We start from the raw sequence: 14442 nt of genomic DNA, 5'->3' as shown, positions 1-14442 counted from the left end.
CTCTAGCATTCAATCCTCTAAGAGTTTTATACATCCCTACTCTCCAATTCTGTGCTTCTCCCAAACTCCTGAGTGCACTCCAGTCAGACAAAGGCCCCCTTTCCACCAAAACCCACTTTGAAGGGACACCTGAATTGCTGAATACAGGGATCAAATCAGTTTCTGTTATCAACATTTCTATTTATTTCATTTTTATTTTTTAATATAGTTTATTGATCTTTTACAGATAGGAAGGGAGAAGGCATAGAGAGCTAGAAACATCAATGAGAGAGAAACATTGACCAGCTGCCTCCTACACACCACCCACCAGGGATGTTCCCACAACCAATGTACATGCCCTTGACTTGAATCAAACCTGGGACCCTTCAGACCACAGACCGACGCTCTATCCACTGAGCCAAACTGGTTTTGGCTGTTAACAACATTTGATGTAGATTGGTTACTTCTTTGAATTCTCTTACAGAAAATGCACTGTCCTGTTTTTCCTTCTATCTCACTTCCATTCTCTCTCAGAATTCTTTGTTAATTCTTTCCCAGCTAAATGCTGAAGGCCTCAAGGCGCCGTCCTCAGACTTCTTCCTGTCTGCACTCATCCCAGGTGCTGCCCTGCTGGAAGCATTAGCTTCTCTGGGGCACAGACGGGTGCACACATCCTTCTGACATCGTTCATGACATCTAGCACAGGCCTCTGTATGGAGCAGACCCCAGTGCACGCTTGTTGAACCAACAGTGGAATAATTTTACCTGGGAGTGAGAGTTATGAGCTGTACGACTACAGCAGAGATGGAGGTGCCATCTGGAGACTTTTCGTGGTAGAATGGTTTCTGAGTGGCTTCTGTCCTTTTCCTTTACTTAGGAGACCAACAGGAAGACAGTCCACGCGAAATACTGTAGCAGATTTGTCCATGCTCCCTGGAAGGATGGGACCTTGGTCCACGTCTGCATCACCAAGGAGAAGTACACGTGGTACACCGAGAGAATCCATGCGGTCCTGGCCCAGATCCGGCACAGGTTAGTGTGTTTGCAGGAGGGCATAAGAGGTCTGGTCTCTCTGAATTCAAATCTGCTTGACCTCTTTCTATAATAAAAGCGTAACCAAGAGAAATGGCCAGTAAACATGTCAAGTCAAGTTTGCTGGTGGTTTGCTGGTGGCCTTGTTGTTAATACCAAAGGGTGATGTCCGGATTCAGATTCTTAAAACAGCAAAGGTGTAGTTCACATGCTGGTTTTGCATCACTGCTAAGGAACGCTTCTCCTCAGAGTTGTGGGCAAAGATATACTGAGACTGTATTCCATCTGTCCTCTTGAATATTACATTTCAGGGAGACTGTTACAATGTGAAACATTTGATTATAGTGGGAAAATTTATATGGATACTAGAGGCCTGGTGCACGAATTTGTGCACAGTGGGATCCTTCAGCCTGGCTGGCAATCGGGCCAATCTTGCTGTCTCACCTAGCCCCAATCAGGGCCGGCCAGGGGGAGAAACCAGGGGAGGTTGGCCTGCTGTGGGAGGTTGGCTGTGGGAGCACTGATGACCAAAGGGCAGCTCCTGCATTGAGCATCTGACCCCTGGTGGTCAGTGCATGTCATAGTGACCAGTCAACCAGTCATTTGGTGGACCAGCCCTAACTGTCACTTAGGGTTTTATATACATTGAATGGCCAGATTATTATGATATCTGAATGCATAATAATCGGCCACTCAGTGTATATCCTTCCCTATATAATAAAAGGCTAATATGCAAATTGTCCCCTCGACCAATTCAACCAGCAGGCAGGCCAGCCAACCACCCATGTCCCTTTCCCCTGGCCAGGCTGGCCAAACCCCACCCATGCATGAATTCATGCACCAGGCCTCTTTTATACACTCACTCCCACACACACACACACACACACACACAGACACACACACTGAGTGGCCAGATTATTATGCCACTCAGTGTATATAGATATGCCTTTTAGAAATCAGCTAGAAATACCATCATGTGATTCCTCTCCACCTTGCTGCTAATATCTGCTGTGGCCTTAACCTCAGACCCCTGGGCATGATCCACCTCATGTTTTCACCTCCCAAGGCAGGGACAGCTTAGACCCCGAGGACCAGACCCATTCAGCTGCATAGGCTCTGGGGTCAGAGAGCTGGATTCTACCCCCGCTCTGCACTTGCTGTGGGGCCTGGGAAAGTTTGTTGATGTTTTTGGGCATCAGTTTCCTCGTTTATAAAGTAGGAATAGTAATGCAATTTAGAAATGTGTCCTATGGGTTAGATTAGATACTAAATGTAGCCACCTGCAGTAGCCGCTTGGGCCCAGGATGACACACACACTGCAGGGACCTGGGTGTCTGGCATTGTGCATGAGGTCCATCGAGGCTTCAGGTGTGCGCTGGTGTTACTGGCGGCCTGTGGTCTGCTGGGTTAGAAGGAAAATGGTCTGAAGTCATAGCTGATGGCTTCAAACTCTCAGATGACTGCAAATAATTTACTTTTGACTTTGGAACCCAGTATTAGATTTATTTTCTGTCCCATTAATTTTCCTGGGTCTGTTTTACTTGGAATGACGATGGTGCGGAGACGGGGAGTCCATGAGGGAATGAGCCCCAAAGTAGGATTGTCCACAGAAAGCCTTCAACGTGAGTAATCCACCCGCAGGAGACTATGTAACAGCACAGCCCGGCTCCGCCTCTGTCTCACGAAGTTCTTAGGAAGGCACTCTGGCTCCACATTCCCTAACAGTTCACGTTCAAACTGTTTCCTGCCCAGGATTGAGTGGCTCCAGGCTGGGAGTCGAATCCTCTTTGGGAAAGTGTATGAGGACTGTGTCTACATCCTCATAGATACGTCTCACTCGATGAAGGGCAAACTGGACGTGGTGAAGGACAAGATCATCCGGTTTATTCAGGTTAGATGAGCTCCCAGCCCACGCCCTGGGCCTGTGTATGAAAACATCTCCGCGGGGCATCTGCTATGGGAACGGAGGTGCACGGGCGAGGTGTACACTGAAGATCCCACAGGAAAGCCAGCCATTTCAGGAAAAGGCTCCTTTCCCCGGGAGAACCCCAGTTCTCACTGGAAACAGCCCTTCCTTTGGCGGGTCCTTTTCGTAACTCATGGCTACCAAGGAGCTTCTGTCCACGGCGCCAGGCTTCTCTGCCCTGAGGTCTGTGCGTGCACACTCCTCCATGGTTTTGTCTGTGGGTCGCACTGGAATTTTCATTCCCAAGGGGCTGGGGGGGTGCGTGCACGCAGACGCAGCCTGTGGTCAGGAGCTTCCCGTGCTCGCTCCGCCTGGCTGCCTCTGGCTTGTAGGCCTGAAGCAGACGCCGAGCGTCCTAACCCCAACTTCCCACACCTGGAAACGGGCCAGAGGAAGTGAGGTATTAACACAGAAAATACCTGGGGGCGTGGACTACTACAAAGTGCATTTTCATTGGGAAAATCTGTCAGAGAAATAGGGGCTGATGGGAGGCAAGGGAGCAGATGTGTTCCGGGATCATAGCCAGAAAGATGGCCAACATGGAACTGCTCGGATTTCCTTTCCGAAGCATATTGCATTAGTGGGAGTACTTGGTGTGTCATCAATATCAGTCTTAGAGACAACACTTAATGTCACACTACATATAAACATATATATTATATATCTTATATATTCCTGCTTATATACATTTGTAAAGGTTTACTATCTACACTGTGTATAACTTACCTAAAAGCCTCTTAATTTTTACCTTCTAGAACTGAAAGTAGATATCATGGTGATTAAAACTTATCAAACCATGACCTGTCTTAATATTTTCTTACGCTTGAGTAGTTTGATGGTTAAATAATAATTGTCTCTTACAGGAACAGCTGAAATTTAAAAGGAAATTCAATTTTGTGCAGTTTGATGCCCACGCAGTTGCTTGGCGGGAGAAACTTGTTGAAATTGATGAAGATGCTTTGCAAGGGGCCGAGTCCTGGATCAGAGACATGAAGGTGAGGAGGGGGCTGGGCTGGGAGAAGCGGCGGCGCTGGATCGCTGCCGAGCTGATCCTGGGGGATCCCGGGGAAGGGCTTTGAGCTCCAAGGATGGCAGTGGCTTCACACACACGCCCATCTGGTCTCCTCTGGTCACATGGACCCAGTCTTGGTGGTCCGTGTCTCCTGAGGCGTAGCCCTCCCAGCAGCTCGGAGCCCAGCCCAGCCTGCTCCCCCGCAGGTGTCAGGGCTTGTTGCTCCCCGTTTCCTTCCTCCGCTGCCCTGGTTTCCGCCGGGACCCACGGTAGCAGGCTCCTTTCTCCTCCCTCCCACCACGTGCAGACGGAAGCTTTGGTGCCGTAGGGGCAGACGGGAGGGGCTCTGGAGCGTCAGGGCGCTGTGCCTGTCCCCATTCTGCAGGATGAAGGAGGCGTTCTCGGGACTCTCCCAGGCTCTTCTGTGAGCACCGGGCTTTGTGGTGAAAAAGCCAAGAGAGCAGATGGCCCTGTAGCCATGGCATCCAGGCCGAGTACACCTGGGCAGCTCTGCCCATTCGCAGGTGTCCCAGAAAAACTCTCCTGCCAGGGCCCGGTGCATCCTACCGGCGTGTCCCCTGACAGCGGGTGCCTTCTTGCCTGCATTTTGGGCAGTGGCCGCCCTGTGCCCTCTGGTGGGTGTGACAGCCGCCCGTGCCGGCCACTTCTCTGGCTTTTTTCACCGTGGGTTTTGGAATGGCACTCATGCCACTGCTCTGCGTCCCTGGGCAGAAACCACAGGAATTTTTAAAACTTAGTTTCTTGGTTGTACCTCCAGATTGCTAATGATGGCTCGCTTGTGTTTGTACATATTGGTGTCCTGAATGAGTCCTGGTTTGAAACAAACATATCCCGTCTGGGAGTGCTCAGGCTGCAGGTCTAAACACTCCGACAGCAGAATGAGCAGTGGCTGCATGAGTGCCTCACACAGACACACAGACACACAGTCACACAGACACCAGACACACACACACACAGTCACACAGACACACAGACTCACAGACACACAGACACACAGACTCACAGACTCACAGACACACAGACTCACAGACACACAGACTCACAAACACACAGACACACACACAGTCACACAGACACACAGACACACAGACTCACAGACACACAGACTCACAGACACACAGACACACAGACTCACAGACACACAGACACACAGACACACAGACTCACAGACACACAGACACACAGACTCACAGACACACAGACTCACAGACACACAGACACACAGACACACAGACTCACAGACACACAGACTCACAGACACACAGACACACAGACACACAGACTCACAGACACACAGACTCACAGACACACAGACACACAGACACACAGTCACACAGACACACACAGACACACAGACTCACAGACACACAGACACACAGACACACAGACACACAGATACACAGACTCACAGACACACAGACACACAGACACACAGACACACAGACACACAGACTCACAGACACACAGACACACAGACACGCAGTCACACAGACACAACCGGAGAGAACTGCACTCAGCTCTGGGAGTCCCAGCCCTGGCTTCCCGCAGCTCTGGAGCCACCGGAGAGGCCTGACAGCACACCCAGGACTGGCTTCTTGGAATGCCTGGGCTTGAATTATTATCTCAATATCATTTTCATGTATCTTTTATTCCATAAGTACTTTCCTTTCTTTCTGGAAGCAGAACATTTGTTTGAGATCCTTCTTAAGAGTCAAGTGTGTGCTGGCTATCTCTCCCCCTTTCCCGTAGGTCGGGAGTTCCACAAATACCCTGCATGCCCTGCAAATTGCTTTTGCTGATAACGAAACACAAGCAGTCTACCTTCTGACAGATGGGAGACCTGACCAGGTACTTATCAGAGCTGGGACAAAGAGGGACTCGCCAGTGCCCTGAACCTCGGCACCTAGAAGGGATTGGCCTTTTAAACTGCCATCTAACAGCTGTGGGAAGGTGCCTCCTTGGCTGAGGGTCCCAGAACCGAGGTGAGAAGATACTGGAGCAGTTCCTTTGTCTAAGAAGCATTGAGGACATTAATGTGGCCTTGAGTGCTGTCTGGTTCATGGCTGCACACCCACAGGCCAGGAGACCAAGCCATGTAAGGAGCTCTCCGCCCTCCATTGACTCTGGTTTACATTTTATTATAAACGAAGAGGGAGAAGGTTCTTTTCTTTTTTTCTTTGGGGACTCTGAATCTAAACATGTCACTGCACAGCGCCTTGTCTCACCCCTAATGTTAACTCGGTGATCCTTTAATGAAAGCCTGCCTTTCTAGAGAATGATCTTTGTTTTGTTTAGCCTGACTGGAACCATTTGAAAGTTTTAGCAGAGTCTGATTATCTTCTTTTGAGCTTTGTGGCTGAGAGACCACCGCTCTGGGCATTAAGTAAATACACAGATTTGCAGGCCAGTGCCCTGTACATGAACCACTAGAGCGAACTGGCCCCACTTGTCTCCTCCATTGTGAGCGGTGTGCCTGTGAAGACAGCTAGGCAAGTAGAGTCCGTACCTGTGTCCGGTGGCCCAGGATGACATAGTAGAGCAGCCGGGCCCACTGTGGCGCTGGCCTTACTGAGGCAGAGGAGTGCATGTAAAGTTGCACTTGACATGGTTTTCCCACCCGCGTCACTGTGCTTTCTCTCAGAGGCAGGGTGTTGTGCCCTGTTATGGTCTACGTGTGGCACCAGGTGTGAGGCTGCAAAGGTGACTAGATCGCTGCTTAGGGAAGCTGGCACTGTAAGGGACACGCAGGATGCATCCAGTTAACCCGACACGATGAGTGTGCTTGTGCTCTGCGATGTCCGAGTGAAGAGAAGACAGGCAAGTTTCCACCGAGGAGGGGACATCCCGCTGCGTCCGGAAAGAGGAGGAATTTTGTAAACAGAGGAGGTGACTGGTATCCTGGGTGGAAGGAGTAGAGGGGCTGTTCAGAGAAACAACGTGAGAATAAGGCAATGAGAGGAGTGTCAGGCAGAGCCTCGAAAGTTAGGTCGGGGAGACTGTGAAGGCCACACAGAAAGGGTGGGTTCACCACAGGTGGGGAGTGGGGCTCAGAGGAGCATATGGTTCTGTCCACCTGCGTGTTAGGAATATGTCTGTCTGTGCCAGGGAAAGACGAGACCTTGATCGGCAGGTCAGGGCCACCTGGGGTAGAGCATAAGAAAGGGGACAAGGACAGTCTTCTGAGATGAGATCATGGAAGTGGCCTCAAAGGACTCATGGCCAATTTGGGAGGCGGTTGTGGGGCCAGCAGAGTGAGGGGAGGTGGGAGCAAAGAAGAGGTCAAGCTGACGGATTTCTGATTCTAATGATTATGTTGTTAACTGACTTAATTTAATGAAGGTTTGGAGGTTGCTGGTGGAGGAAGCTGAGTTTGAGCATGTGTAGTTCTGGATGCCCAGAAGCCTCTGGAAATGGGGGCTGGAGGGTCTGATTTGAAAGTCATGTGGACGAGAGGTCCTTTTCTTATTAGCAAACTCCCACTGAATTTATTGCAATTTAGAAAATATAGATAAGCACAAGGATAAGAAAGAACAAAAGTTAAATCATTCATAAGTCAGTTTTGCTTTTAAATAATCTAATATGTGCAAATTTTTCAAGTCATATGAAATTCTTAAGAAACATCATTCTCAATGACTGCATCATATTCCATTATAGATTTAATCAAAATTCCACCTTCAAAATTACTTTGTTTATTGAATTTTGAGTAGTAATACACTGATATGGAGTGAATTACAGAGGTACAAAAGAACATCCTTCTACTTCCTGTTCACCAGCTAAGAGGCAATGGAGGTGACAGTGTCTCCTCTCTTCTTTCAGAGATAGTTTGTACTTATCCATACATTTTCTTTAAAATATACAAATGATAGCATGCTACACCACAGCTCTGAGGACCTTTATTAATAAAACAATACAAAGAGCTCCCTCGTTGTCTTATAGCTGCCTACTCTTCTATCACGTGGCTGCTCAGCCATGTCCCCTGAAGATGGACATTTAGGTTGTTTTTGATCTTTCTGTTGTGAACAATGTTGCAAAAGTAGCTGTGCCCATATGTTGTTTTGCACATGTATGATTATGTGTGTAGGGTAAATTCTGAGAGGTGGACTCAGGCAAAAGGTATATGTTTTGATAGATCCTGCCAAATAGCACCCCCTTCCCAAGAAGATGTACCAGATAACACCCCTGCTGGCAGGATATTGAGAAGGCACAGTCTTTCCAAATCTACTTCACGAGACGGTGTGAGGTTAACTGGGACATTGTGCCCGGCAGAGTGCCCAGCGCACAGAAGGACACTTAATGGCTCTCCGTCGCTCTCGTGGGAGACACACTGACCATAGCTGGTCTGGAGCTGGAAACTGCTCTGTTGGTGGAGATCTTTGGAAGCCATGTGACTGTCCAGTGTCCCCAGTCTGTGACATCTCTATTGTCAGGAAGTTCTACTCGTGGCCTCTGACCGCGGTACTTTAGGGGGTCTCATGCATAGCCCAGCACCTTAAAAGCATGGATTCTAAAGCTGAGGAACTCGGTTAACTAAGTTTTCCTCCCAGATTCTTTCCCCACCCACAGAGGGTGAGGGCCCTGTCGTTGGTCTTTGTGCTCTCACTAGTGCTTGTTTCCTCACTGACCTGAATTGGTACCTTGCTAAGAAGCCACTCACTGCCTGCTAGTAGCGAATTACTAGTTGAGGTTTCACTATCTTTGAGCAAATGCTAAGGGATTTTACATCTTATTTTTTTCTTTCTCTTTTTTTTTCTTCCCATCTCCTCTTTGCCTCTCTCTCTCAAAACTTATCATTTCAGCCACCTGAAATGGTTATAGACCAAGTCAAATGTTTTCAGAAAATTCCTATTTATGCCATTTCCTTCAATTACAATGATGAGGAGGCGAACAGCTTTTTGAAAGAGCTTGCTTCTTTAACTGGAGGAGAGTTTCGTTCTTACAAAGTGGGCGCCAAGGATCCCTTTCCCCCAGAGGCTGTTCAGGTAAGAGCTTGAGGAGCTGCGAAGAGTGTTCACTTAACTGAACATAACAGTCTGGAGGCCCAGGGGCCACGCCTTACCCAGAAAAACTGAAACCATAGCCAAAGAAATCACACAAATGGCTCCCTTGATGGTGAGCACACCAGTGTCTCTCCAGGACCAGCTAGGCTCAGGCCCCGGGGAGCATGCAGATTCCCGGCTCCCCCCGCAGAGCCACTAAGTCAGGCTCTAGACATAGACCCCAAGGCCGTGCTATGTTTGGTTTTCTTCTAAGCTTTTTATTGTGGAAAGTTTCAAACTTAACAAAAATGGGAGAGTACCCATCCCCCCATGTACCCATCAGTCAAATTAAATAATTATCAACATTTTGCTAAATTTCAGGAATCTGTATTTTTAACAAGCAACTCAAGGGATCTATATGTAAAATCTGTTAGACACTGCTCTTTATGGACATATGTGGGATACTTTAAAAAATTCAGATACTAGGTAGTTGTCTTCTGACTTCTTTGATTATATAACTGTGTGACCATCTGATGAAGCAATTCACTGTAATGGGCTAATGGGAGAAAGTAAATAAAATTCTATTTTTAAATTTTCCAGTCTGGACCTGAGGATATATATTTCAAGAATGCCCTTGTAGAGAATGTGTTTTTCATCTCATTGTCTGTCCGGAGGAGTGAGCCAGAACACTGATTAGTACTTGCATGTGATGAAACTATTGGATTCTGGGGAATGAATCATCCAAGAGGATTGTAGGGAACATAATTCAGAGTCCATACAGAGATGGAAACAGTGACTATTCCCATAAACTATGGAAAACCTTATAACTCTATGGTCAATGGGTGGAATATAGAAAAGGGTCTTGTCTCAGTATTGGGAGCAACCAAACACTGATCTAGCTCTGCCTAGAAAATCTTAAATGCAAGGACCAAAAGGATCAAACTGTTTCCAAAGGTCTTTATTGAATCCTTGAACAAACCTCAAGAACAAGTATAGGAAAGCAAAAATATCCACCACTCAATAAAGTGAGATTGAAAATTTCTGATATCCAATCAAGTAGTACAGGTATGCAAGAAGCAGGAAAAATAGGTGCATAATAAGAAAATGTAAGCAGAAAAATAAAAACATACCCATAACTGGCTCAGATGTTAGTGCATTAAAAAAGTTCATGTTATTGTATTAGATACCTTTGCAAAGTTAGGGAGAAACATGGATGATACAAGTAGGATACAAATCGAACTTGTAAAGATGAAAACTACGGTATATGAGGTGAAAAATACATGGAGTGGGATAAACAGTAGATCATATATTTCAGAACAAAAGATTGAAACTATCCAAATGTAATACAGAGAAGAAAAGAATCAAAACAAAACAAGCAAACAAAAAGAGGTATCAGTGAGCTAATGAAAAGCTCAAATAGTCTACTAGATGTGTAATTGAAGAAATAATGGCCATAAAATTTCCAACTTGGATTAAAACTATAAACCCACAGATTCAAGAAATGTACTGAATCTCAAACACAAGAAATATAAAGAAAATCACACCAAGTCACATCAGAATCAAACTTCTCAGAAACAATGGCAAAGAGAAAACAATGGGGAGCAAGAAGACATGCACAAAGGAATGGTGTACATAAAATATTGATTGCTAGTACACTTTTATAAATACATACATATGTTGTGATACACAGAGCAACCATTACCAAAACCATACAAAGAGATACACTCAAAAGCACAACAAATGAACCAGGATCTAATTATATTTAAAAGTTAAAATAACCTGGAGAAAGACAAGAAAAGAAAAGCAGAGGAGCAGGACCAATGAAAACATACAGAAAATAAAATAATAGAAGTAAGTGCTAACATCAATAATCACTTTAAATGTAAATGTTCTAATTACATAAAAAATATATATTGGTAGAGTGGATAGAAGATTGCAACTTAGTTTTATGCTGCTTACAATAAACTCACTTCATGTACAATGACAGATGTGGTTTCAAATAAAAGAATGTAAAAGACATACCATATAAAAAGCTGATTTGGCTATGTTAACTAGTAAAGTAGACTTCAGAGCAAAGAAAATTTACATAATAATAAGAGATCAATCCACCAGGAAAATATAAAGATTCTAAGTATCTGTGCACAAACTAATACAGCTTTAAAGACATGAAGCAAAAACTGATAGAATAAAAAAACAAATGGATCAATACAAAATTATAGTTGGGGATCTCAATATTTTCCTCTCAGCTACTGATAGAACTACTAGACATAAAATCAGCAAAAACAGAGAAGATCTGAAAAACAATCAACCACCAGGATCTAATTGATGTAGATCTAACATTCTCCACGACAACAGTAGAATACACATTTTTCCAGCGCTCCCAAAATATTCATCAAGATAGGCCATAGAATAGGTGACATTTCTCAACTAATCTAAAATCAACTAATTGAAATCACACAGTTTGTCTTCTGACTGCTGTGAAATCAAACTAGAAATTAATAAAAGAAAGATAGCAGGAATATGTCTAACACATGGAATTTAAATAGGACAGTCCTAAATAATCCAGAAGTCAAAGAAGAAGTTTCAAAGAAAATAAAAAGTACTTAAAACTGAATGAAAACAAAAACACTACATATCAAACTATGTGGGATGAAGCTAAAACAGTGCTGGCAGTAAAATTTATAATACTAAATGCTTATGTTGGAAAGAAGGAAAGACTTTTCATCAACAATCTTAGTTCTTGCCCCAAGAAACTAGAACAAGAAGCAAAATAAATCCAAAGCAAAGAAAACAATTAAGAAAAGAGCATAAATCAATGAAATTGAAAATTGAAGGAAAAAAAAAAAAAAACCACATAAGAAGCCAATGAGACAAAAAGCTCTTTTGGGGCAGGGGAGAGGGGAGCTCAAGAATTGATAAAACCTCTTGGAAGGCTAATGAAGGCAAAAATAGCATTCACAAAGGAAAAAACAACCTTAATCTTCTATCAGAAATTAAATAGAGGACATCACATTAGATCTTGTAGTCATGAAAAAGATAATAAAGGAATATAATGGACAACTTACACTCATAAATTTGACAACTTAGAAAAAAATGGATAATTTGCACAAAAACTACAAGCTACCAAAACTTGGCCAAGATAAAATAGACATTGTGAATGAATTGAATTAATAATTTTATAACTTCTGAAAAAGAAATACCCAGGCCCAGATTGCTCCATGGAAAATTTTACTAAACATTCAAAGAATAACTAAACTAATTTATTTAAACAAATAGAAGAGGATCATTTTCTAATTTATTTTATGAAGTCAGTAGTACCTTAGAAACCAAAACACCAAAACCAAACAGACAGTATAAAAAATCTACATATCATGAACAAAAATACAAAAATCCTTAATAAAACATTAGTACTCTGAATCCAGCAATGTATTAAAGAGTTATTCATTATGGTCAGAGGGGATTTATTCTAGGTATACAAGTCTGGTTCAACATTAGAAAATCAATGTAAGCAGTAAAATCCAAATCATTCAGTGTAATCCAGCATATCAACAGGTAAAGAAGAGAAATCATATGGTCATATTAATCGTGCATAAAAGGCCTTGACCAAAGCCAACATCAGCTCATGATAAAAACAACAACAAACAAACCTGAAAAGGAGTAAAAATTAAGTGAATTATCAGCTGTTAAAGTGTGTATACATTTTTTTTTGGGATACCCTATATATAAAAAGTCTAATGTATAATGATCAAGTTAAGTTTATTCCAGAAGTGCATGGTTGGTGCAATTAACCATATTAACATACTTTAAAAAATATTTCTTTTAAAAATATATTTTATTGATTTTTTTACAGAGAGGAAGGAAAAGGGATAGAGACTTAGAAACATTAATGAGAGAGAAACATCAACCAGCTGCCTCCTGCACACACCCTATTGGGTATGTGCCTGAAACCAAAGTATATGCCCTTGACTGGAATCGAACCCGGGACCCTTGTGTCCGCAGGCTGACGCTCTATCCACTGAGCCAAACTGGTTAGGGCAATATTAACATACTTTTAAAAAACAACTTTACAATCATCAAAATTTATGCAGAAAAAGCTTTGACAAAATCCAACATGCATTTCTAATAAAAAGCTGTCAGTGAAGCAAGAATAGAATGGATTTCCTCAGTCTGACAAGTAGTTTCTGTGAAAAACCTGTAGCTAACAGCATACTTTAATGGTAAAAGTGTGTGCTTTCCCTCAAAAGCAAGAAAATGTCACGGACGTCTGCTTTACCGTGCCTCTTCAACCCCGTGCACTGGAGGTTCTACTTAGGACAATAAAACAGGGTCGGGGAGACATACAGATTGGAAAGATAGAGTGAAACTGTCTTTATTTTCATCCAACGTAGTTATCAATGTGGAAAATTCAATAAATATACAAAGGCTACTGGAACTGAAGTTCATTAGCAAGACTGTAGAATGCAAAGCTAATTTGGAAAACGAATTTTGTGCCCAGCTGGTGTGGCTCAGTGGTTGAGCATCAACCTGTGAACCAGGAGGTTACGGTTACATGCCCAGATTTCAGGCTCTATCCCCTGTAGGGGGCATGTAGAAGGCAGCCGATCAATGATTCTCTCCCATCATTGATGTTTCTATCTCTCTCTCCCTCTCCCTTCCTCTCTGAAATTAATAAAAATATATTTAAAAAAATAAAAAATGTCATCTTATATTAGAAAAAAAATTTAATGGGATTTCAAAAGCATGATCTACATAAGAATAAATTGATAAATTGGATAATGAAAAGACAAATTGTAGACTGGGAGAAATTATTTTCAAATTGTATATCTAATAAAGGACTTCCATCTAAAATATGTAAATATCTCTAAAAACTCAATGATAAGGAAACTCAAGAAATTGGCAAAAGAATTTAAACAGGTACTTTACCAAAGAAAATATATGTATGGCAAATAAGAATATGTAAAGATGGAAAGGGGGAGGGGAAAAAAAGAATATGTAAAGATGCTTAACATTATTCATCATTAGGGGAAATACAAATTAAAACCATGAGGGAAATACAAGTTAAAACCACTGCCCAGCTGTTAGAATAGATAAAATTAAAACGAGTGACCATACCAAGTGTTTGCAAGAATGTGGAGAATGTGGGAATGTAAACTATTACAATTATTCTGGAAAAGAGTGTGGTAGTTTCTTTAAAATTTAACATCTCTGACCATATGATCCAACCATCCCAACTTCTAGATATTTTCTCAAGAGAAATAACAACAGATGTTCATACAGAGACTTGTACACACATGTCCATAGCTTTATTTATAATAGCCCAAACCTGGGAACAACTCAGATGCTCATCAACAGGTGATTAAAAGTTAGTATTCAGTATACAATATAATACTGAGCAATAAAAATGAATGAATTATTTATTCATGCTACAACATAAGGGAAACTCAAAACAATTGTAC

At 43.1% G+C, this 14442-nt stretch overlaps 1 protein-coding gene across 1 annotated transcript in view; it reads left to right on the top strand.

Annotated features, from left to right (window-relative positions):
* The window catches only part of VWA3B (von Willebrand factor A domain containing 3B), a 109077-nt gene that overhangs the window by 47691 nt on the left and 46944 nt on the right, over nt 1-14442 (top strand). Inside the window, exons 10-14 of the mRNA XM_045587251.1 lie at nt 857-1011; nt 2764-2902; nt 3841-3972; nt 5760-5858; nt 8807-8989. Coding sequence (XP_045443207.1) covers nt 857-1011; nt 2764-2902; nt 3841-3972; nt 5760-5858; nt 8807-8989 — 708 coding nt within the window. The remainder of the gene's footprint in view (nt 1-856; nt 1012-2763; nt 2903-3840; nt 3973-5759; nt 5859-8806; nt 8990-14442) is intronic.

This window comes from Pipistrellus kuhlii, unplaced genomic scaffold (assembly GCF_014108245.1).
Source record: "Pipistrellus kuhlii isolate mPipKuh1 unplaced genomic scaffold, mPipKuh1.p scaffold_m20_p_27, whole genome shotgun sequence".
NCBI lineage: Eukaryota > Metazoa > Chordata > Mammalia > Chiroptera > Vespertilionidae > Pipistrellus > Pipistrellus kuhlii.
Note: the sequence above shows the minus strand (reverse complement) of the source record. Positions and strands in the feature narration are given on the sequence as shown.